The sequence below is a fragment of the Sus scrofa genome, chromosome 2 (assembly GCF_054392235.1).
Source record: "Sus scrofa isolate SSC_HxYL_T2T_F1_AM1 chromosome 2, Sscrofa_HxYL_maternal_Yorkshire_Landrace_v2.0, whole genome shotgun sequence".
Classification (NCBI taxonomy): Eukaryota; Metazoa; Chordata; class Mammalia; order Artiodactyla; family Suidae; genus Sus; species Sus scrofa.
Window position 1 is genome coordinate 130,835,386 of NC_139384.1, and position 26,728 is coordinate 130,862,113.

Consider the following 26,728-nt stretch of genomic DNA (forward strand, 5'->3'; position numbering starts at 1 on the left):
TTTCCCTTTCACCAACAACAAATCTCAGAATATGGTGTGGAATATAAGTTATATTTTTATAAATTACACAAGTATTGTTTTTGCTTTTTAGGGTTGTACCCACAGCATATGGAAGTTCACAGGCTAGGAGTTGAATTGGAGCTACAGCTGCCAGCTTATGCCATAGCCACAGTAACACAGGTTCTGAGTCGCATCTGTGACCTACACCACAGCTCACAGCAAAACCGGATCCTTAACCTACTGACTAAAGCCAGGGATTGAACCTACATCCTCATGGATCCTAGTTGGGTTCGTTAACCACTGAGCCACGAAAGGAACTCCCACAAGTATTTTTTTTTTTTTTTGAGTTCTTCTTTAGACACATCTGTTTAAGTACAACTGGTTTAAAACAGGACTGTAATTATTGCAGGGTTAGAGCTAAGTCTATATCATGGGTACAACAGCTGCCTGTTTACTGAGTGTTTAGTACTATGTGCCATTGCTTAAAATATATTATCTGATTTACTTTTCACAGTAACCTGTGAAACAAGATACCATATATTATCTCCATTCTATAAATGAAGAAACTTAGCAAGATCATATGGCGAGTAAGTAATTGAGCTGAGATTTGAACACAGGTCTGTTTGACTCCATTGTAATAAAGCATTCAATGAATAACTCCTGATTTAGAGACAAAATTATTTCAGCAATTGATGTTCTATGTAAAATGGAAAAAAAGTCAGAAATGAATATTGACATGTGGAAAACATACGGTTGCCGAGCAAATGTCTATATCAGTTTTACTTATTGAGGACAATCAAGCATCAAATTTTGCATTAGAATATAAAACTTAAAGATTCTGAACAAATTATAGTTCTTATATTTTGGGCAAATACAATTTTATGTTTCTGTTAAAATGTGCACTCTTTTTTTATTGAAGTATAGTTGATTTACAATATTATGTTAGTTTCAGGTGTACAGCTTAGTGATTCAGTATTTTTGTTATGATTATTATTATTTTGTCTTTTTCTAGGGCCGCACCTGCAGCATATGGAGGTTCACAGGCTAGGGGTCTAATTGGAGCTGTAGCCACAGGCCTACGCCAGAGCCACAGTAACAACGTGGGATCTGAGTCATGTCTGCAACCTACATCACAGCTCACAGCAACGCTGGATCCTTAACCCACTGAGCGAGGCCAGGGATTGAACCCACAACCGCATGGTTCTAGTCGGATTCGTTAACCACTGAGCCATGACAGGAACTCCTAGTCCACTATAGGTCATGACAAGATAATGGGTATAATCCCCTGTACTATACAGTAAATCCTTGTTGCTTATCTATTTTATATATAGTAGTTTATATCTGTTAATCTCATATCCCTAATTTATCCCACCTTACTTTGCTCTCCCCTTTGGTAACCAGCAGTTTGTTTCTGTATCTGTGAGTCTTTCTGTTTTGCAGATATATTCATTTGTATTGTTTTTTAGATTTCCATATATAAGTGGTATCATACAGCATTTGTCTTTCTCTGACTTACTTCACTGAGGATAATATTCTCTATCCAGTTTGCTACAAATCAGAGTATTTCATTCTTTTTTATTCCTGAGTAGTACTCCTAAAATGTATTCTTAATAAAGTATGAACATTTGTTCAAAGCCTATTATTATGAAGTTCTGTGATAGGTGCTGACTGTAAAAAACTCTTGTTAAGGCTCCTGTGGACAGACTTACAGTGATGTGAGGGAGAAAGACTTGGAAACAATGAGTTTAGCACCTTAGGTGCCTACATATTAGAAGCTTATAAATGGTGATGAATATTGAAGGCTTATTCACTATGCAGTGTGAGCATACAGTATGTGGTATTGAATTTATATAGATTAATAGGGAAATATCCACAGTGAAATACGTATTTGAATTAGGCCTTAAAAAATGATTAAAATAACAGTGGATAGTCTGAGTAAAGGGAAGTGTATATACAATGACTACATTCAGTAAGATTAAAACCTAAATATATTGCCCTGAAAGGTACTTTATTTACCTCCTTTGTAGCTTTAAAAAAAAAAAAAGGCATTTCATTTATAGCATGGGTAGACTATTCCAGTAATGTTGTATCATGACCTTCAAGGGGATCATTGACAGAATCAGGGCTTCTTATTTGTATTTTTTAATCTTTGAGCAGTGGAAATACATAACCTAGCTGTACCGTATAAAATGTAGTAGATCAACCAGGGTACTATTTAATCCTTAAAAGAGAGGATTTGCCAAATATATTGCCCTAAAAGAGTTATTTCATAAAACTACGAACTTTATTTCCAAGCAGTCATTTAGAAGCTTCAGGTATCTAGTGAGCATGATCCATTCTTAAGACTTTAAGGCAGTTCAGGATGGAGTAGTGATGAAGCAGGGATTGGAGGCGGTAAAGTACATGATGAGATACCTCATACACGGGATACCCATAAATGGTAATGAACTATAGAGGTCAGTTCCAAGTGCCAATGGAGAGCAAATAGCAAGTTGTTTTCTGTCTGTCTGCTTCTCTCCCTAGACCCTTGATCCCATCTTTTGCCTATCTAGTAGATGAAATTAGAAACAGAGCTGTGGATGAGACTGTAATATTTAGATTATATGTGTTTAAAAATTTTTATGACTTTTCTTGTTGGTTATTGTTGGAGGACAAACTGTGTTTTTAAAAATGTAAATTTATTCTGAAAATTTAGCTCAAATTTACTTAGTAATATTTTACACTTTTTCTGGCATTGGCAATGAGCTTATAGATTTACTGTGTATTGACTCTTAGATAGTAACATAGCATCCTAATATCAGATCCTGCATCAAAATTTGAGGCAGACAATGTCCTTGCTCTTCTTAATTATAATAGATAAGGCTGGAAAGCCAGGAACACAAGTGAAGGTGGATGAATCTCTGAGGTGTGAGGTAATAGATCTGAATTCTTGAACCACTCTTCTGATGACATCAGATACACAGATTTTTGTTTTTCGAAGGAAAAGCCTAAAGATGTCTGCTGTCTGTGAAAATGCATGATAATAATGAATAAGTTGACCTCTTCATACCAGAAGATGCTTTGACTTATTTTTTAAGCCTCTAATTTTCGTTGTCCTCAGAGCCTTGGCATGTAGAACTTTGAGGAAAGCCCATGGCTTTAGTTAAGGCAACATGCATTCTTGTCACTTTTGTATTGAAATTAGGAAAAATAAGCAGGGCAGTATTTTAGGTTCTCTATTCTGCTTCTTTCTTACGGTGAACAGTCTGCTTCAGTGCATTTGTTCTCATTTGCCAGTTGGAGGACCCGCTCTGTGGTGAAAATATCAGTGAGAGGTTGTCAACTATGCCTTCTTCAGAAGGCTTGTTTCTTATTTTGAGATTGTCTTTCTTTTCCTTTTTTATGTTAATATGCTTTTGTTTTATAAAATAATACTAATGGTAGACAGGGCTTTTAAATATGTATCATTTCTTAGAAAATAAAATGATGCTAGCCACGAAGACCACCACTTGTGTGTGTGTGTGTGTGTGTGTGTGTGTGTGTGTGTGCATCTTGTTTTGTCTTGTGAAATCTGAAAGTCTGGAGAGTACTGATGTAGTGGATGGACCATAGGCTTTGGAGTCAGCAGACCTGCTTTAAATTTTTACTCTGCTGTGGTTCTTATCTTTTTTATTTCTAAAAGGTGATGTGAATGCCTGTTTCCTATGGTTCTTGTGAGGATTGACTGAGATAATGTAAATATAAATATAGTGCCAAGTGCATAATAGGAGATGAATAAATTTCGTTTCTTGTCTTCTTTTTTAAGTAGTTAGGAGTAGAGGGAATCTCAGGTAAGTTACCAGTTAAACTAAATGGAAATCCAAGAGGAAAAATGAAGAAAGGAAAGGGCCTTGTCAGTCCACAGTTGGATGACCCTCTTAGTAAAGGGATATGACATAGTGCCTTGTACACATTCGGGATTTAATAAATATTTTTTTTTTTTTTTTTTCCTTTTTAGAGCCACTCCTGCAGTGTATGGAAGTTCCCAGGCTAGAGGTTGAATCACAGCTGCAGCTGCTGGCCTATGCCACAGCCACAGCAATATAGGATCCAAGCTGTCTGTGATCTACACCACAGCTCACTGCAACACCAGTTCCTTAACCCACTGATCGAGGCCAGGGATTGAACCCACATTCTCATGAATCCTAGTTGGGTTCATTCTCTTGAGCCACAAAGGGAACTCCCAATATGTATTTGATTTTAAATTATTTGAAAATGTTGGGTAAGGGAGTTAATAAATGTTTGAATCATAAAACAAGAAAAATAAATCAAATTTAGAGAAAAGTTGAAAGATTTAATTTTTCTTTTTTTAGGACCATACCTGTGGCATATGGAGGTTCCCAGGCTAGAGGTGAAATTGGAGCTGTAGCCTGTAGCCGCTGGCCACAGCCACAGACAGCAACACCAAATCCAAGCCCCATCTATAATCTACACCATATTTCATAGCAATACTGAATCCTTAACCCACTGAGCGAGGCCAGGAATCAGACCTGCATCCTCATGGATACTAGTCAAATTCGTATCTGCTGAGCCGCCAAGGAAACTCCTGAAAGATTTAAATATAAAAGTTTGTTATAATAAAGTGAATCAGGTAGTGAACAAAATACTATGGTGATAACTCATTTTTGCACTAATAAGTCATTTTGTGGAATATTAAAAGTACATTTCCCCAATCTCATTATTATACTTATAATCAATATATAGTTTATAATAATTCAAATATGGTTTCTTTATTGTTTAAAGTATTTTTACACATTATGCCATTGATGTTTCTAACTATGTACTATGCATATTAATATTTTATTAAGATTAATAGATGAGAGAAAACTGAAGGCAAGATGGTTAAGTGACTGCCATGGTTAATAAGTGATAATCAGAATGAGATGTTAAGATAATTGGTATAGCGGTCTTTAATTTTTGTTGCTATTATTTCTAAGACAACTTTATTAGAACTTAGTGCATTTTAATTATTTTACTTTTCTCTTTTGCCTTCTCTGAAACATCTTAATCCTTATTCTTATAAATTCAATGTTTAATAAAAAAAAAAAAAAGAGAGAATGATTTCCCCAGGGTAACGTTGAAGACCTTTTAATTCAGAAGCATAGTATATCCAATCACTGAACTCCCTTGCTTGTACCAAAATACAGTGACAGCAGTTGATGCCATGGCAATTGGATAAAATTAGCCAAAGGAAATCTTTCTTGGTGTGGACAGTTGGAGTAGATGACCTAGGTAACTTTTTCAGGGTTTATGAGCAGCTAAAGTATTTTGGATTTGCCTATTTTAGAGAATCTTTTCAAATTGCTTTAAATTCCTGGAGATTTCTGTGTAAAGTAATTTAACAGGAACAAAAGTGCAAACCAACTCTAATTTATTGACATATATATGTGTGTATGTGTATCTGTATACAGAAATATATGTGTATAATATATTTTATGCATAGTAACAACTGTGTCTTGTATATAAGGTACACATTTATCTTACATAGTGTGTGTGCTTAAAATTTTAATTGGGCATGGGCTGTAACCTTTATTGCAAGGTTGTTAGCTTGTTGTTAGCAGTTGTATCTCTAGTTAAGATACCCATATAGGCTGTGATCTAACCCAGTAGTGTTTGGTAAATTTCTTTGCTATAAGAAAGAATGTATTTGTTGAAGATGGAGGGTAACCTTGCCCCAGCCCAGCTGGGTGGATTATGTATATTCATCAATCTCTATAATTGAACTTAGTTAATTTAGAACTAATTTTGGTTGAAGACTTTAAGGTATGAATAACACAGCAGGAAAATGAGCAGCAAAAGTGTGCACCTTGCTGTGTGGAAGGACAATTTGTATATTCTCTCATCACATCTGTGAGATTAAGTTGAGAAGCCCAAGTCTTTCAGAAGAGACACTGGTGCAGGTCCCAATCAGTGTTTAATTATCATATATAGGACACCTTATAGGATCTAATTTGGAGCAGTAATTTCAGAACTATTTTAGTTGCAGCATCTTTTTCCAAAGAGTCATTTAACCTGTATGTGTGTCTGTGTGTCTATAAATATTTGACAAAAAGGTGAGCAACTCTTTTTGGTAAACTGAAGTGAGGGAACCAGGCATTGTTAGTAATTTGGTCTGTTCATGCTCCACCTCTTATTTCCTAGACATCTCTCTACTACCCTTAGGGCTCCTTACCACTTCTTCAGAGGTTCAAATAAGAAACTTACTTTGACCTAAGTAATAAGCTAAAGGGAAATAGTTATATACCTTAGTGAGAAATTTTCAAATAAGACAGCAGTTAACTGGATATATACAAATGATTTTACTATCAGAAGACAAAAGGTATCTTCTTAAAGTATCTTCCAAAAATTTATTTTTTAAATGTTAGCATTTTCTTCTTGCAACTATCATATAATTTAAAAAACAAACACCCTCAAGCCAAGGTGAGGAAAGGTTTTTGATTACTTTGTGAATAATTTATAGTTTATGGTTGGATTTATTTTGTGGCATTGCATTCTTGCATTATTTAGAGGTTACTTTCATCAAATAGTGTTATTTTACTTTTAAAACCAATTTTTTTGTATACAACACCTTTTTTGTTTTCTAAAATAAATGATATATTTATTTTAAAAACTAAATGATGTGCAAAGAAAAACCTACCCATTTTCCATTTGAATGAAATTTATGTGTAAGTTTTTGGATTTGTCTTGAACGTGAATAAGTAAACCTAGTTCTTCCCCTTTTCCCATTTAAGTTATGAGTTTACAGCTACATAGAGGTGATTGAGATTGCTTGGTGTAACTATTTTCCCTCATCAGTAGAAAACAAACTCTGGTTTATACTCTATTTTGAAATAACAGTTAATTTTTCCCCTATGTTCAAGTAAGTGTCGGTATAGTAGTTTGTACAAAGCTTAGATAGATCTATGATAAAATTTCATCAATTTAGAGTAATTCCTAATGATCTTGCCCAAGTTGTCAAATTTTCATGCCATGACTGCTAATGAAATAAAAACGTTAAGCCAAAATAGTGCCCATCTAGCTTTTTTTTTTGTCTTTTTCCCATTTCTTGGGCCGCTCCCGCAGCATATGGAAGTTCCCAGGCTAGGGGTCTAATCGGAGCTGTAGCCACCGGCCTACGCCAGAGCCACAGCAACACGGATCCGAGCCACATCTGCGACCTACACCACAGCTCACGGCAACACCGGATCGTTAACCCACTGAGCAAGGGCAGGGACTGAACCCGCAACCTCATGGTTCCTAGTCGGATTCGTTAACCACTGCACCACGACAGGAACTCCCCATATAGCTTTTTAAACACTGATTATAAAAACTGTCATGGTTTACAAATGACCACACATATCTTTATTTCAAAGAAATTTTGAGATATTTTATTTATATGCTTATAATGCATGAATTAAAAAGAGAGTAGAATGTGGTTCTGGGCTTTACCACTTACTAAGACTAGGTTTTATAATTTTTTAGGGGGAAAGTGTATGTTTTCCTTAGAAGGGGTTGTGTTGTACAGATCAAATATGATATTTTTACATACAGCCACTTAGCTATAATGTGCTCTCGGCAAAATCAAATGAACAAGAGTTAGAATCACAGCCCTGGAATCTGTTTGAAATCCTTGGAGACTAAAATAAAGCACCCCCTAAAGACTTGAGAAATGAGGAAAATGCTGTAACCTCTGGGAGTTATTGTGTATGGACACAAAATGAATCATGGCTAAAATATGAGAGGTCACCAATAAAGCCTGTGTTTATCTTAGTCTGTTGCTTACAGCTTTTTCAGTGTATTAACATATCGAGAGAAGTATGTGCCTTTCCGAAGTTGCTAACTTGTGCTGTTGAAGCCAAGAGCGGTCCCTGAGACAAGGACCAGAAGAATGCATGAAGAATGGAAATTTAACTCAGAAAAGTCTGAATAAACTAGTTCCATTGTTGAGGGAGCACCTTTGGTGAGAAGAATATTTCAGACCATTAAAACATTCTATTCATCAATCTCCCCTGGTATTGTTTCCAGGCTCCAAGCACAGTTTAACAAGAAGTACAGTTGACTAGGAGTTCCTGTCATGGCGCATCAGAAATGAATCCGACTAGAAACCATGAAGTTGCGGGTTCAATCCCTGGCCTTGCCTAGTGGGTCAGGGATCCGGCGTTGCCATGAGCTGTGGTGTAGGTTGTTTGGATCTGATGCTGCTGTGGCTGTGGCATAGGCTGGTGGCTATAGCTCCAATTTGACCCCTAGCCTGGGAACCTCCATATGCTGCACATGCAGCCCTAAAAAGACAAAAAAAAAAAAGTACAGTTGACTATATATTTTTGGTAAGTGTATTTTAATTATAAATTAATAATCAGCTCTTCTTATACTTCTTATGTACATGGTGTATTAGTGTGCTAGGGCTGCTGTAACAAAATACATCAGACTGGGTGGCTTAACCAACAGACATTTATTTCTAGCAGTTGTGGAGGCTGGGAAGTTCAAGATCAAGGTGCCAGCAAATTTAGATTCTGGTATGGCTCTCTCCCTGGCTTGTAGACATCTGCTTTCTCACTGTGTTCTGGCCTTTTCTCAGCGTGTGTGTTCAGAGAGAGGCTCTCTGATGTCCCTTCTTGTAAGAACACCAGCTCTTGCAGGTTAGGGCCCCACCCTTATGATCCTGCTTTGCTTGAATTACTTCTATGGAGAACCCACTCAAATGTAGCCACACTGAATTTTGAAGGGTACAAACATTTAGTCTGTAACATTTGGTTACCGTGTATCTGTCCCAGAGAGATTCCCCCCCCCTCCCCCGTCACTTTAGACTTTTTTTTTTCTTTTTTAGTGATTTTTACTTTTTCCATTATAGTTGGTTTACAGTGTTCTGTCAGTTTTCTGTTATACAGCAAAAGTGACCTAGTCGCGTGCATGCACGCGCACACGAACACAGACGTTCTTTTTCTCCCATTATCCTCCATCATGTTCCATCACAAGTGACTAGATATAGTTCCCTGTGCTATACAGCAGGATATCATTGCTTATCCACTCCAAATGCAGTAGTTTACATCCCTTAACCCCAGACTCCCAGTCCATCCCACTCCCTCCCCTGACCCCTTGGCAACCACAAGTTTGTTCTCCATGTCCATGATTTTCTTTTCTGTGGAAAGGTTCATTTGTGCCATATGTTAGATTCCACATATAAGTGATATCAAATGGTATTTGAGCTTAGACTTTTTTTTTTTTTTTTTTTTTTAATCACTTCAGAGTTTGGGGACTTGCACTGCTATGAGTGGCAAACTTTGGTGGTAAACTCACTAAACTCATTGTTTTTTTGCTCTTTGGGAACTGTTCTACATCCCCTGTGTCATAGTTTGGCACTGAATGGCTGAAAAAGCCAGTACATTAAAAAGATTTCTATGTTTTAGTCCTTAACTCTGGTACATCTTGCCCTGTGGACTTGAGTCTGTTTCTCTATAAAGTAACAGTGATGATTGCTCCACAGGGTTGTTACTGGTCATGATTATTTTAAGAGGAAAGTATGTTAAAAACTGTAAAGTAAGATGCAAAGATGAGTTATTTTTATAAAGACATGCAGTATTATTATTTGCACACTTAACGACTTGAACCCATAGCTCCCAATTCTAAGATTAGGACTCTTATAAATGGCCAAATGTACCCATTTTCCAAGAAATAGTTGTAATTCTCTATGGCCAAGTACCCTGGGGAGAGTCTCATAGTTTTATTTGCACCGTCTTTTGCAAATAAACCAAAATGTTGTGCTTTGTTTTATGCATTTTATCTAAATTTAGATGCTAAAAATAAAAGTTTTTTCTTAGTGATATGTCTAGAGCTTAGAGAAGAATAATCCAAGACTGGAAAAATACTTCTCTTAGCTCAGCCACTTTATACATTAGATATTGAGAAATAGGTAATATGTTAAGGAAATATCCCATATTGGCTTGTCAGCTGGCATTTTTGTAGAGAGAAATCTGACATAAATTAATCTCTAAGGCTGGATAGAGGTGGAGAGGAAAGTAGATAAAAGCTTTAGATTATTACCAGAGTGGGAAGGGTATTTATAGTACCACAGTTGTAGCAAGGGGGAAAGAGGTGAAGAGGTAGGAGAGGGAGCAGGAAAGAGATTACATGAAGAAAAATTCTATTCTGGTGCTAATTGTACTTCGTGGGAGTGTTGATGCTGCATCTGTTTTCTCCTCTAAACTTGCTACATTGAATTGTCAGGCCTCTTTAGCTTTTTGGTTCTAAAAAGCATAGGACTTCCCTCAGGTATGAAGCATTTCTCAGACTGACTATTACTATTTGGTGTCTTATCCGAGGTAGGAAATATTTAAGTGCTTGTTCCTCAGTCCTACAGAGTTTTAGGCTGATATCTTAGAAAACAGAGCCGAGTTCCCATTTGGAGAAAAGATTTACTCGTAGTACGTGTGTTCTGAAGCCATGCCTCTGGGGTGTCTTCTGTAGCCACAGCCCTGAAGCAGGCCAGGAGCCATGGAGAAGAGGTGTACAGGGACTTGTGCTCATGCGTCCTGGCTGTGGCCGTCTGTAGGTTAAAATTAAAACTACTAACTTATGTCGCTCATTTGAGGCTTTGGAGCCTGAACTCTTTATGCTTTTTAACTTTTTGAAAAATTGTTTTTTTTTTAATTTTAATTTTTTAATTTTCCCACTGTACAGCAAGGGGATCAAGTTATCGTTACATGTATACATTACAATTACATTTTTTTCCCCCACCCTTTGTTCTGTTGCAACATGAGTATCTAGACAAAGTTCTCAATGCTACTCAGCAGGATCTCCTTGTAAATCTATTCCAAGTTGTGTCTGATAGGCCCAAGCTCCCGATGCCTCCCACTCCTGAAAAGCTTTTGAACCTAATGTAAACTACTGAGAAATAATAGCTTAATAATGTAAGTAAAATGTTAATTTATAGGCATACCTCATATCATTGCATTTTGCAAATACTGCGGTTTTTGCTTTGTTTACAAATTGAATGTTTGTGTCAATCCTGTGCCCATCACAAGTCTTTCAGCCCTGTTTTTCTAACAGCATCTGCTCTCTTAATGTCTGTGTCACAGTGTAGTAATTTCAGCAATATGTCAAACTTTTTCATTATTATTTATCATGGTGATTGTGATCTTTGATGTTACTATTACAAAAAAATTATAACTCACAAAATGAAGACTTAGAGAATGGTTAGCATTTTTTAGCAATAAAGTATTTTTAAATTAAAAAAAAGGAAAAATTGTTAATGATATTTCAGTGTTGCTCTTCTTGTAAAAACTCAGGCAATACATAGATCGAGTTAGTATGAGAAAACATCTTTAATAATTTTATGTAATATAGTCAAATCTGTTTTTTGCTCTTGTAAAGCTTATAAATTTTAAACTGTCTAAAATAATGACAATATTGTATTCTTCATTGAGGTTCATAATAATGTAAATGAGTACATATAATCTTTTACATTCATGTTTTCTTTTAGTATATAATGAAAATATTTAGATAATGAGTTAAGGTCAAGACAAAGTCATATAATTTTAATTCATCTAACAGCTGCCTCTTGTTCCCCACTTATTCCCTTTTTAAGGTAGTTTACAAATGAAAAAAAAAAGCTTTGGTATTAAACTCTATTTCTTAGAAATCGGGAAATCCCTAAGTTATATTTCCTATAGCAGTCACATTTCAACATTATTTCTATGAGTGTAGTCATTTTCAATTTCTCCTTTATATGTACTTTTTAAATGATGTATAAGGCAAGTTAAGCAAGATAATGTGAGAGTGGCGTATAAATTTTGGCTTTTCCTGACTTTTAGCATTTTAATTTTTTTACTTTGCTTTGGTGGGCTGGATCGTGCAATTTAATATGTATAGTTAGTATAAATGTATTTATATTCAAAGAGTAGTGGTTATTTTCAGCCATCACACTGTGAATAGCTTAAAAAACTGATTTGCATCCTAGATAGTGAAGCTCTTAATGTTTGTCCTCTTTTGTTAGCTTTCACTTTTCACCTTTCTAGCTTTGATCAGAAATCCTTCCAGAAGTTCTAGTAGGGTCTTCATTTTCAGTAGAGGAGTTATAGTTTCATAAATCATCTGTTTTCTGTAGATATATTTGAACAAATACAATTAAATGTGCTAACTGAAGAAACTAAATCATTGGGTATTAATTTCCTTGTTGATGCATTTTTAAACCTGTTTTTCCCCCCTCCCCTGGAATGAGGACCATCAGAATACTAGTAATCATACTAAGTGGAGTTAGTGAAAGAAAAATATATGATACCACTTCTCTGTGGAATCTAAAAAAGGATATAAATGAACTTATTTGCAGAACAAAAACAGACTCACAGACTTTGAAGTCAGACTTATGGTTACCAAAAGAGACAGTTAGGGCTAGGGAGGGATGGACTGGAGTTTGGAATTGGCATATGCACTGTGTGGTATATGGAATGACTGGCCAGTGGAGACCTGCTGTATAGCACAGAGGACTCTACCCAATATTCTGTGGTAATCAGTGTGGGAAAGGAATCTGAAAGAGAATGCATGTGTGTACATGTATAACTGAGTCACCTTGTTGTGCAGCAGAAATTATCACAACATTGTAAATCAACTGTACGTTAATAACACTTTAAAAATAATAAAAAAGCATTCATTCATTCATTCATTCATTCTGTCATTCATCACACACCTATGTGCCAGGCAGTTCTAGGTGTTGGGGATATAGTAGTAATCAAACCAAAGTCCCTCTCCTCTTAGATAGTTCATTGCGGTAGGTGGAGCAAGAACATAAACAGATTGGACAAGTATATATTCTATCAAGTAGTGATAAATGCTATGAAGAAAAACTAAGTGGAGACAGAGAGTAATAATGTGGTATTATTTTAGATAGGGAAGGCCTTTCTCTCTAATAAGGCAGTATCTAATTGGAGGCTAGAAAGTGTGTGTACATCTTGAGGAAGACCAGTCCAGTAAACAGGAATGGCAAGTGCAAAGGACCTGAGTTGGAAGTGTGCATAGAGAGCCCTAGAATGGCAAGGAAGCTGCTGTGGTTGGGTAGAGTGTGTGTGGGGAGAGAGTTTCAGGTGATAAATGAGAGTAATTGTGGGTGTGGGAAGACATGGAATCCTGTGGTGCCTTATAGATAGGCCTTCGTACAAACTTGAATTTGACTCTGAGGATTTTGAACAGAAGAGATGCATGACCCGAAATAATTCTACACACACACACAAAAACCATTATGGTTAACATACAGAGAGTAGTTATAGAAGAGCAATGGTAGAAACAGATTATCCACTGAGTATGTTTTTATAATAATTCATTCCACAGAGTAGTTTTTTGAAATACCAATTATAATTTAGCATTAGCAAATATATTCTAATGGGCTTCCTAAGAAGAAATTCTCAGATCCTCTTTTATCTTTTGTTACTTAAATTAAGTTGAAGAAAAGAAAAGAAAATGAAAGAGAAAAACCAAAAACTTCCCTTCATACCCTAATTTCATGATTTTGAAAATTATGGCATTATTTTGAAGTTTTATTACTTAAAAGGATATTGATTTATTTATCTTGCTTGATATAAAGAGAGGAGTTGTTAATCCGTCCATAAGTATTTATTAAGGATCTATGTATGAAAAACTGTGCCATATCTTGTTGAGTTTGCAAAAGCATATATTACATCATTTTTATCCTCAGTTTGTAATCTAGTAAACATTAAATATAGATATAACCTTTAATGTATGACTAAGCAGTTGAAGACGTAAGATAGTAAATATTGTTGGAGTTTAACGATTTTAAAACCAAAAGAGATTTTAGAGATAATCTAATTTGATGTCTCATTTTCTGATGAGGAAACAAGTCTGGACTAGTTGTTACCTCAAAAATCTGCCCAGAGTCACATCATTGGATAATGTCAATTGAACCAGAGTTAGAAGCCACATTTCCTGACCATAGCCAAGTACTCACTGTTTGAAAGCACCTCTGAGCCTACACGGAGTGGGCTTGATTCAAGACCTATGGAAGAAATGATATGTTGAAAGGTGTGGATAGATAGTGGGGAGAAGAGCTGATGTTCTATGAGGGAGGGAGCTTCGAAGACTTGGGGAAGCGTAAAGGTAACAGCCTAATGAGAGTGGAAGGCACATAGTGAGACTTGTCAGTAACCTGGGCTCAGGCTACAGAGATCCTTGCAAACCGTGTATATTTTACGTTGTAGGCACTGGAGTGCTTGTATAGATTTCTCAAAGGAATGATTTAATGATTTAAAAACTGTATTTTGGGGGAGTTCCCGTCGTGGTGCAGTGGTTAACGAATCCAACTAGGAACCATGAGGTTGCAGGTTCGGTCCCTGCCCTTGCTCAGTGGGTTAATGATCCAACGTTGCCGTGAGCTGTGGTGTAGGTTGCAGATGCAGCTTGGATCCCGCGTTGCTGTGGCTCTGGCATAGGCCGGTGGCTACAGCTCCGATTAGACCCCTAGCCTGGGACCCTTCATATGCCGCGGGAGCAGCCCAAGAAATAGCAAAAAGACAAAAATAAATAAATTAATTAATTAATTAAATAAAAACTGTATTTTGGGAAGATCAGTCCGTGACGGTGAGCATGAAAGATAGAAATGAGGTAATACCAGGAGGTGAGAGGACAGGGTAGGTTGGATTATCAGGTTGTGGTAGTAAGAATGAAGTAGAAAATTCAAACTCACAAACCATATCTAGGAAGAAAAGCCATAGGCCTAGTTTTATATAGAGGATGAAGGGAAGAAAAATGTGGAATAGTATTTCCATGAACAGATATAAAGTCATTTGGATGAGGACTAAGAGGAATTCAGTTTTTTGTGGAATTATGATTAACTTGTAAAGGATTTTGGAAATTATCTCTGCCAAGTCTGGAGATAATATTAGGTTATCTAACTGAATATAACCCTTGGGGATTTAGAAATACAGCACTAAAGTGAAAGAACCAAAATACAGATTTTAGAATCTTGTCTATATGACCGTGTTGAAATTGTTAGGATACATGAGCTAACTAAAGAGATGACAGAAAGAGTAGAAGAGACTGTCTTGAAGATGTTACCTGCAATTGAAGGGGAGAAGAAGTTTAAGGAGCGAAAAGAATGAATTAAAAATGTAAGGTGTCAGAAAAACAGGTAAGGAAGTGCACCATGGATATTGGTCCCACACAGACCTAGGTTGAAGTTCATCCTCTCCCTCCAGTTAGCTCTCTTCCATTGAATGTGTCATCTTCTTTACATATGTGTCATCTTCTTTTTCATATGTAAAACGGAATGGTAATAGTACCTATGTTTTAGGTTAAGAGTTCCCGTGAGCATTAAATAAAGCCAACAAAGAGCTTAGCTCATTACTTGACATGCAGGTAAATTCAGTAAACCTGATGAGACAAATAGGGCCATAGAATCACAGAGAATAAAGGAATGCCACTGGCTCTGCAAAAGTAAAAAAGAGACTAACAGATAATACCTGAATGGCAGATTTTGGGTAAAGCAGTGTAATAGAGTCACTGTGCAGTTAAATTTGGACACCTGTTTATTTGTATGTATATTGGTGAGTCAGCATTGAAGTAGAGTTAAGTATATTCCAATTCAAAGAACAAGGGCCCAGGAAGCTTTTCTTGTTGTTCTGTTTTAAAAGGATTACTGCAAGTGCTAATGAAGGTTTATTTTAATGTATTAACATTAAACCTAAAATAGGATTTTAGATTTTCATTTGAGAGTTTCCTATATCTTTGGACAGTCAATGAAGTTTTTTTGTTTTAATTTAGGGTTAGTATTCAGCTGCACCGGTTATCAACACTTAGAGACTGATAGGTTATCTGTGTACATTTTTCAGTTGTATGAATAAACATTTTTGAGTGGAAGCCTACTTATATCCAGGTGTATAAAAACCAGTATGGATATGATTTAAATCTAATAGCAATAATATAATTGAATTTGTAATTTTAGTGCTCCATTGCGTAGAATGTATTTTAACACCACATTCCCCTGAAATAGAGGCCGCTGAAATAAAGTAGAAGAAATGGATATTTTCTTCCAGTTCCGTTTTTGTCCTGTATTATTCTGGAATAATAGATTTACTTTTTCATACGAGACTCTAGTGGTCTCTTGCATTTTTAATAATACTTACCTAAATGAGAGTACAACTTGTGACATTTTCTATTAGTAATTAAAATTCATAAGTATTTCAGAAATCATGAGCTTTTATCTTTTTTGGCCTCTAATCTTCAATTTGTTTGAAAAACAAATGTAATAAAACTAAAAAATAGACAAATTTTTCTAACCAAAAAAATGAGTTTTTAAAAATTGTTTTCATAAAACCAGTCCTTTTGATTTGGGACATTTATTGGGATTATGTGTATTGTAATATCATATCAGCTGACTACTGACTACATTTTTATTCTTTGTCATATTAAAGAGAACTTTTTGTTGTCATTTTGAGGAGAAAATAGAGAAATGTTTGTTTAAAAATTTTTATTATTAAAAATTTTATTATTTTTATTTTATTATTCTTGCCAGTCTCCCATTTTAATCATAACCGTATTTTATTTCTCAGTTTTACTTCTCTGTTGGATAAATTGAGATCTTTGAAAATATGTCTTTTTTACAGACTTTTGTAGCTTTCATCTTTTGAAATTGTATGAGACAGCAAAATAAAGGAAACTAAAAGTAAGCTAGTGATTTGTTACTAATGTGAAAGAAATTAGTAGAAGTCGGAATAGTTTAGACCTAGGTATGGTGTGTATTACTTCTGAGTCACAAATTTAAAAGGTGTAAAGCATAGCTAATCATGAAAATCTGCATAGAGAAAGAAGGAAACACTAAAAGGAAGTCTGTTCAGTTGAATTCAGCGAACATTTGTAGAGAACCATCATTCTGAAAAAGCACTGTGATCCTGATTCTCAAAGTGGTCCAGGAACACACTTTGAGAACCTCTGCCCCAGATCTTGGTAGACACATTTGAAGTCATTCAGATGAGAATGAGGAGGAAGATTTTTTTTCATTTAAGAAAGCGATCTTCAACTTCTGGCATCCATGGACTTGTTTACCACCGTGGTAGAATGCTATAAAACTGTCCAGCATCTCACCATTTCTTCATCTAAACTTTCCGTTTCTTACTCTTTTATTCAATAAATGTATACTAAACAACTAATATGCACCAGGCATATTTCGAGCTAGAGATAAAGAGTAAAACAGTCAAAGCTCCTGCTCTCATGGAGCTTACATTTTCCTAGGACCATATATGGATAGACAGGTAAACAAGCAGATTATGTAGCTGCCAGTTGAAGTCTGTCATATGAAGGACACAAATGGGAGGGAAAAGATTGAAAAGCTCAGAGACCAAACTCTGTTATGTATGGTGGTCTCTCAAGAGATGCCATTGAGGTTGAAACCTAAAAAAGAGAAGGAACTGGGTCTCTTAAGAGGGGGAGAGGTATTATTTTATAGTATTATTATGTATAGTATTATTTTAGTGGAGACAATTAAGTATTTACAGACCTGAAGGCAAGATGAAAAATCTTTATTCCAAGAACTGAAAGTAGACTAGCCTGCTTCTCCGTTTGGGGAAGGGCGGTATAAGTTTGGGAGGGGAGGTGTGAGGAAGAAAGAGTAGAGAAATTAAGGAAATCCTTAGGTTTCTGGTTTATATAAATAGATGAACGGTAGTAATGTATAAGGGAATATGGGTGTGTGTGTGTGTGTGTGTGTGTGGGTGTGTGTGTAGGGTCAGGGGAGCTCAGCTGTGTTTTGAGAGTTTGAACAAAGAGACAGTTAAGGTGATTAAAATCCTTACTACATTAAAGTAAGATTACACAGAGAGGAAACTTTTATTATTGCTAAGAGATCCCATGGATGTTAATAAAACTTAGGGAAACAAAATAGTATTTTAGGAAAAACACCAAAGCTATCAAGGATTAAAAGAAAAGCTGGTTTTTGGGGGAGGGAAGGTTAAAGTAATATTGATACCCACAGAGATTAAAAAGTTTAAAAGTCAAGCAAAAAGAGATTAAAATTCTAGCCAGGTAGAAAAAGGCAGATTGTTTAGAAGGAAAGTGAAAATAATAATATGTAATCATAAAGATCGATTGTTGATGAGAGAAGCCATTGGCTCATTAGAAAATATAGAAAATAATTGCTACAGACATAGAATATCTAACATTATAAAATTGAAATATGAAATGTTAGTATTCATAGAGAATACGAAGGGGACAATGTCAGAAAAGAAAAAGCACTTTCTAGGACCTTAAAAAGATCTTAGCAAACTCCTTGAGAATGAAATATAAATGCCTGGAATAGTTTTAAAAATCTGGGTTTACCTAGCTCAGTGTCCTAGAATTTCAATGACTACGTAGAATATGAACTCATTAAAATGAAAGTCAATCTTGTTTTTATTTTTAATGTGATATTTCCCAGATCTCCAAGGGACTATTGGAAGGATTTAAATAATCCGCATCCTTATGAAAGTGAATTATAGGCCTCCTTGAATTTAATAAGGGTAAAGACTTTCCAAGTGTTCAGTTCAGACTTGTGACTTTCAGAAGAAAGCTCTGTTCTGAGAGAATGCTGTTTGTTTGCATTTGAAAAAAATAGACATTGGTGTTTTGTTCACCATTGTAGGTATTGGTCATACTTAGCACAGTGGCAGACACATAGTAAACATTTAGTAAATAGTTATTGAATGAATGAATGATTATGAATTTTACATTCAGTTTTGGATTTTCTGGAAAGCGGATACTCTACAAAGCAGTTCGTTTGTGATGACTGAGGAGATTTCTCTCCCAATACTGTGTTCAAATATTGTACAGTGGTAGGGCTGTACCTAAATAGTAGTGCCAATTAGAAATGACATAGAAGCAGTTCGCTTCATAGCTCAGGGGTGAGATTGTAGGAAATGACATAGAATATTTTTGAAATTATGTATTTCTATGCATTACAGAGGAGACTAGTGTTATTTTAAGCCAAATAATTCCTTTTAGAAATTGTTTGAATTTTAATTATTTTGATCAGTCTCCTATTAATAGGTAATAATCCACAGTCGACTCTGTTGTTCCAAAATTCTAAATAAAAAAGGATTGAGTTTATGATGCTTGTGAGAAGGAATAGTGTCAATGACTATTGAAAACAGTTTTATGGATAATGACATATCCCAGGACCTCATTTTACTTGGGTTTATTTTTGAAAGGTCAGTACATGTACTTATTACTCTAGTCACTTGTTGAAAAATGACATATATTCCTATCTGGTCCATAGTTCTCTATTTAAAAAAAAAAAAATCTAGCGTGTTAGTTCTTTTATATTTACTTCCTAGTTATGCATCCATATTTTCTTTGTTTTTCTTAGTTACATATCTGACTTTTATTTTTTTTCCCTGAAGCTCTTGATTAAAATCAACTTTCTTTTAGAATAATTACAATTAACCTGGGCTCCTTTTTCCCATGATCCTGTTATTCAATGATTATTTTCTCAAATATTTGTTTCCATGACCTTTGCTAGTTTTATGTAGACATATTTTAGTGGTTCAAGTTTCATCTCCAGCCACCCTTTCTTTATAATACTGGTTTACTCTAACTCCTAGGATAGAACCTCATCCATCATGTAGATGTTGAATAAGACATAAAGAACACTAAAGAAGCAACATCAACTTTTATTCTAGCAGCAGTGGAGAGAATCATTATTTACCAAAAGAAGATAGATTGAGCAGAGATCTGTTGGAATGACTGTTTTGTGTTATTATTATAAAAAAAAATTATATGATAATTCTCAAGGGTTGAGCTGTTTCTAAGGGGTTTTTTTTATGAGAAAACATTTTATGGGCTTTTAGCCAGAGAATTTTATATATAAATGGTAATAGGGGAACAGTGTAACATTTATGAACTTGGAAGCAATGTGATGTAATGGACTTTGGGGCTTTGGGATCAGATGCTTTGAATCCTTCACTTATTAGCTTTGGAACTGTGAGCAAGTTACTTGACCTCTTTGAGCCTTAACTTCTTTTTTTGCAAAATGATACGATTTATTCGCAGGAATTTTGAGAGAATTGAACGCAGTTACAAACATGAGATGCATAATGAAAGTTTGGACATATATATTTTTTCTCCAAAGACAAGCAGATCTTATAGCTAAGTATAGAAAGGGAGATGTAAAAAAGTTTTTTATGGTTTGCTAGCACTTTGTGCCCACAGATATCTGTATTGTCTCAACCGGAGTCATCCATAATGATCCCAACGAGGATGCATGTTTTAAGAAGGCATGGAAGTTTTCATTTTTTTGTTCACCTTGAACATAAAGTCAGTTTGTGCTCTGAGGTACTCAGTGGAGAAGGAGCAAGGGGAGTTTAATGGGTCCCCCATCCTACTTCCATCTATACTTTTCTGTTTTACCTTTTGTATTTCTATGGAAGATACTGTTGGATCAAAAGGATTGTTGTCTTTCAGAAAAGTTTGGAAAACCAAGAGCAGGCCCAAGTACACAATCTCTTGACTTCCTTTTCTCACACGTCTCAGTCTGCTTTCTACTTAGCCTTGGTGGAGCAGGGGGAAGGGAAGAGTTTTCCAGGATGTCATCTTGATAGAGTTCTCAGGCCACAAAGCATCACAAAAGAACAAGGGTCCTATGCAAAGAGGGCACTCTTGGTAGAAAAGTTCCTTGAACTGCTTGGCTCTAGGATTAATCTCCTTACATGCAGAGGCACATATTAGGTCATCATTAGAAAATTCCAAACTTTGAAATAACAAAACCAGACATCTTGCCTCTGATTACTTTCCCCTGTTTGCCTTTATTGAGATCTAATTGACTTTTACAGATTTTTTTTTTCCTTATTCATCTTAAACTCGAATCTATCATTTACTCTCTTTTCAATGTCCTAGTCTTCCTTGCACCCGTCAGCGAGAACTCTGACTCTGGGTGAGTCTCTCTGACGCCACTCTGCCATCAAGCATGGCTGGAGAAAATAACACATGGGCTGACTAGCTGCCTAATAATTTCCTGAGCTTTGAGTTCCTTCTCTTTCAGTTATCTGAGGGACTCTTCTCTCCTCCATTGTCCTCTCCCTTGGCCTATTACCATCAACATTGAAGCATGCTCAAATGAATCCAAGCAACAAGTGGAAGTAGCAAATGCATCTGCTCTTTGAGACACTACCCTCTCATCTTCTCACAAACTTCTTAAACAAGTTGTTTATTTTCATGGCCTTTAGGCTGCTCCCATGCAGTTTCTACTATAACCAAAACTGCTTTTGTAAATTTATTTTACCTTTCAGCTTAATAATGCCTGTCAGCTTTCTCATTACTTCATAAGACACTTGTATCTCCAGCCTTATATTCATACCATTCTACTCCTCTCTTCTAATCGTATGCACTTCTTTCATTTCATCAGATTTACTTAATTTTTTCCTGCCTGTCTGGGTTTTTACAGGTTCTGTTTCTTCTGCCTGGAAAACACTCTCCTTGATTTCCCTCACTCACTTCGTTATCAAATGTCATTTCCTAAGAGATATTCCCTGACCTGACCTGGCTTGGTCCTCCTACTTTATACCTTCTTCTTCATAGCACTTGTCACATTGGTAGTAGTTTATTTAATATCTTTCTTCCCATGTCTTTTAATGTTAGCTTCTAGAGAGTAGGGATCTCATTGGTCATAGGGCCCAATACTTACAAGAAGCTTAAAAAATACTTGCTGAAGAAATGACTAAGTGAACAATGTTATTTCTCCCTAGTTCCATAGATCAGTATGTTTTTGACTTTATGAAACTTCTGTTCATTGGCGGTGTAAGGTGGAGATGGAACAGGTCGTTCCTCTACTAGGTTTATTGAGCATTGTACTCAGTACTGCATAATAGCTGCATAGCATATCTACTTTTTCCTTATTGTCCTCCACATTTTGCTTTTTTAAAAAACTAGTAATAATTTCTAGCTTTTTTATTAGGAAGTTGAGTATTTTGTTTCATATGGCATATTAAATAAAATCACATATTTATTGACTACTATTTAGTATACACCACTAGATGAAAAATTAGTTAAAAATTTGATATTTATCTATTTTTCTAAAACACTTTTTGCTAAAAATAAACTGTACTCTAAAAATAAGGAATACATGTATTCAAGAGACATCAGAAATTCTGGTTTCTATCTATATATGTTAGATTTTTCTCAGCTTCTAGTATTCTAGAAATAAAATGTTACAAACTCTTTATAATGAAGAACTATTTGTCAGGTAAAAGTATACAATAAATTAATGAATATAAAAAGGAGCAGACATTAGTGACATTGTACTCATTTTGTAGAATCCTCTTTTCTATGCAAAATAGTAATAGTATGTGCTTTTAAGTACAGTTGATGATTGCGCATATACAGAGGTTGCTACCATGTTTATGGGTTAGTAAATAATGTTAGAGTGGAATTCTGAAGATATTTTAGTGTTTATAAGTAACCTTTGTATTATTTGCACAGCTGCTTTATTGCTTTAAAAAAATCCCCATCACCCTATTTACATATAAATATGAAGAAAAGAGTGACCGATTTGGGACTTCCACCTACAAGGTAGATGGAAAGATCTCATAATTATTTCATGTATTAATGTTTATATGTAGCTATATTCCCAGCATATTTGAATTCAAACTCACAACAGAAATGTAGAAATGAATGTAGCTAATATTAACTGAGTTAAGAAAACATAGTCATAATTAAATTCTTTTTTTAATAAGTAAAATTGCTGGCTTCCAAGTACTTGTACTTTAATTAAAACAATAACTGTATGTTGTTAGCCAAATTTTACTCTCAGATACTTCCTTTATATCTTATACTTTATATTCTTTAAATCATAGCTCTGTGTCTTGGGTAAAATTATAAGAGGATAATAATTACCCCGCAATCAAAAAAGCAGCGTGGTAGTAATAGGAGCCAAGTGACAACTTTTTCCCTCTAAGTATATAGATTCATAAACTGGACAGGAATCTTTAGAAGTGAGATAATACATCTGTTAGTTTGCAACAGAATATCGACCGTGTTGGTTTCTAGTAGCTATAATGGAAACTAAACTATATAAACCTTGGTACTTACTTTGCAGTAAGTAACTGACTACTTGATCAATTATACTCATGGAGGAGAAAGAAGTAACTTATCCATTACCTGCCATCATCTACCCCAGATTAAGGTCAAGCTTTGATAGCATACTGTTTGTTGATTGACTTATTAAGCCCATTTGACTTAAATTATATTGTATTGGCAGAATACATTTAGGGGGGTGTTTATTTAAAACATTTTTTTTCTGCTGGAATTGGAGCCCAAAGAGTTGATTCAGAGTAATCAGTTTTGCCTGTTTTCTACCAATAATGGTATCATTTGGGAAATATCTCTGGTGTGTTTCTTTTTGATGACAGTGATCTGTCAACCATATAGTATCATGGTAAAAATATTATTTGCCACGTAATTACTTAAAGCATGCTTTTATTAGAATAATAAATTACATTTATTTATTTATTTTCTTTTTGTGGCTGCGCCTGTGGCTAGGGGTCGAATCAGAGTTGCAGCTGCCAGCCTACACCACAGCCACAGCAACCAGATATGAGCTGCATCTGTGACCTATGTCGCAGCTTGTGGCAGTGCTGGATCCTTAACCCATTGAGTGAGGCCAGGAATCAAACCTGCATCCTCATGGACACTGCGTTGGGTTAACCCACTGAGCCACACTGGAAACCCCAACGGAGTACATTTTTTAAGGGCTTATTACACATTAGGATTTATTCCAAGTGCTTGAGGTCCTGCTTCTACTATGGAAGCCAAAATGCTGCAGGTAGTCCCTCTCATCGCTCTTGATACAGTTAGAGTTTTGGTTAGAAATCCTGTATGAAACTTAACATCTGAAAAAAGCATTACAAAGAAAGAGGGGACAGTTACAAATGAGGCCACTGGTATCAGCAGTGGTGGTGGTGCAGCATTTTTGGTAGAAGCGTCCTATGCCGACTTTTCTTTCCTTCAGTGTGATTTTAGTGCCAGTTCTGGCCTTCTTGTGATTTTTAGTTCCAGTTTGTTTCCCAAGTCTCTTTCTTCAGCTTTGGCATTTTTGTGTCTTTTTTTGCATAACTGAGATTGCCCTTGCTCTTGCAGCCAGGAACTTTGACAGGTGTGATTGTTAGCAGCAATAATTGGGCTTAATTTCTAACTATTTGGAGATACATCCTTTTTTATTTTGATAGCTACAGCTGTCAAAATCTTGAATTTCATTTAACATTGTAAAAGAGAATTTGAAGGGGGGAAAATATAACTTTTACTTATTTAAGTAGTGGTATCAGAGGGAAACAATGAAAATTTTCATTAAGAATACTATTTTCAAGAAATTGTTCATATTTTTCAGCACTCTAAAAAACTTAAAGCATTTTTGGTAGATGTTATTTTTCCACATAATTTTTATTATCAAAACATGTAATTTGTATTGGGCATGTATTACTGCTGTCCTGAAAAACCTCCATTTGATTTCCCTTTCCATCCCTTCCTTTTCTTAGGGTAAGGCCGCCCTCACCACCCAACTCAGAGATGGTGAGTGTGATCCACACCTGAGCAGTCAGCAGGTTGTGTCTTCTCACACATGTTGGTTGGTTCGAATTGGACGAATGTATTTCAGTATACTTTGAAAGATGGCTATCGCAGCTTCAAGCGCTACCACCTGACACATCACATGGGGCCTGAGAAGGAGGCCAACATATCAGAAAGTAGAACTGAGAGGATGGAGAGAGAGAAACTGAGTCCTGATGATGTATCTGAGGCTTAAATCCAGTTATGCTTGAAGCCATCCCTCCTCATACAATTTTAATCCTATAAGCCAATACATGACCTTTTTGCTTATGCTAGTTTAGAGCCTAGGTTTTCTCTCACTGACAGTCCCAATTTCTTTGGAATATAAATGCTAAATCATCTTGAATTGACATCATGGTATATTAACAGCACATATAATCATGTCACATTTGTACATGAACTATTAACAAGGAAAAGCAACTAATACTTGAGGGTGAAAAATTAATTCAGAAAGAGATGAGCGTGAAATTTCAAACCTTAAATTCTCTAAAACTTTGAGATAGCTGCATTTGTACTTTCTAGATGATTTAAATCTATAAAACAAATTAAGAAAAACTTAAAAAGAATATTTAAGTCACGTAAAATGTGTATTAAAAAAAGTCAAATTAAACATATTGCAAACATTTGCTGGCTTGTATTTGATTTGTAATAAGCATTTCCCTACATATTGTATTCAGTTACTGCCTTATTATATAACTCTCTGAAGTTTTGACACTGTAACATTGTGGTATTCTGTCAAAAATCCTGATTGAAAATATGAGCTTATGGATGAGAAGCATGCTATTTCCAGATATTTGTACATAGGGGTTTTTTTGTTTTTGTTTTTGATTTTGTTTTTTGGCGGGGAGCAGCACCCGCAGCATATGAAAGTTCTCAGGCTAGGGGTCGAATCGGAGCTGCAGCTGCCAGCCACAGCCACGCCAGATCCAAGCCGCGTCTGTGCCCTACAACACAGCTCATGGCAGCACCAGTTCCTTGACCCACCCAGTGAACCAGGGATCAAACCCGCATCCTCATGGATACTAGTCAGGTTCGCTATTGCTGAGCCATGATGGAAACTCCTGTACACACATATTTTAAGCTGGAAAGTATATTTATTAATATATTGCCATTAAGTGCCCCATCCACATTCTCTATCCATGTATTTTCCCTTTACTCATCATCCTTGATCTGAAATTGAAAATGACTTTCTTCATTTCCCTCTTGCTTACTACATCCTTGGGCATTGAAACGGATAAAGAAAACAACTAATGAAAGCACTCCAGAGGAAAGATGACTTCAAAAGAGAGAAGAGCTCAGAAACCTGTATTAGTCAGGATTCTTTGGGGTGCAAGTGCCACAGGTTTAACACAACTTAACTTGGTCAGTATTGGCTGGCTCAAATGGCTACTATGAAACAAGAAAGAATCTCTAGCCCCAGTCATGGTAGGGTGCAAGGATTCAAGTCATGTTACTAGGGTTTTGTCTCTGCATTGTTCATTTTTGCTTTCCTCTGTGTTGGCTTTATTCTCTGGCAGGTATTCTCCATGGAGTGCATGCGTCCAAATGTCTATCATTCTTATAATTCCAGACTTCAAAGAAGTGTTACTGTCATTTTTCTCAGTGACAATTATAAAAATCTCCGGAGGGAAAATCCCCCCAAAAACATATTGGCCCTACTTGATTCTCATGACCACCACGGTTTGGGGATGGGAGCCCACAATTGATTGCTCAGTCAATATGACATTGAATGGAATTATAATATTTGCAAAAAAGAAAAGATGTCCTCTCCAGTAAGGCTGTTCTGCTTCCCATTGTAAGCTGTTCTTCTTGCTTTTGCTTCACTAGCTAATATTCTGTTCTTGAATTCAGTTGATTTAAGATGCCTCCTATTTAAAAGATGAAAATATTTCTTCCGGTAGGATTTGGTTTTTTTATATCCAGTGCAAGTTAGATCAGAAAGGTTTCTTCTAATAAGTAGCTGGGATCACCTGAATTGAGGGACGGGGGATTTTGGCTCTGTAAAGAAAAGTAGGTATTTTGAAGCTTGGCACTGTACAAAGTGGTAAACAGCATGGACTTTGGAAGTCATGTGACTTTGAGACTTCCCAACTCTGTGACCTTAGGTACATCGCTTAATTTTTCAAAGCCTATTTTTTTTTTTTAACCTGTAGGATGAAAATAA

At 35.7% G+C, this 26,728-nt stretch overlaps 1 protein-coding gene across 22 annotated transcripts in view; it reads left to right on the plus strand.

Annotated features, from left to right (window-relative positions):
* The window catches only part of COMMD10 (COMM domain containing 10), a 236,814-nt gene that overhangs the window by 78,408 nt on the left and 131,678 nt on the right, over positions 1–26,728 (plus strand). For 2 of the 22 annotated variants that reach the window (XR_014836340.1, XR_014836341.1), the window contains exon 6: positions 515–587. Coding sequence is in view for 2 of the 4 variants with exons in the window: in XM_013995042.3 (XP_013850496.3) it covers positions 24,495–24,623 (129 nt within the window). In the remaining 2 variants the exon portion in view is untranslated. 22 annotated transcript variants of the gene reach the window in all.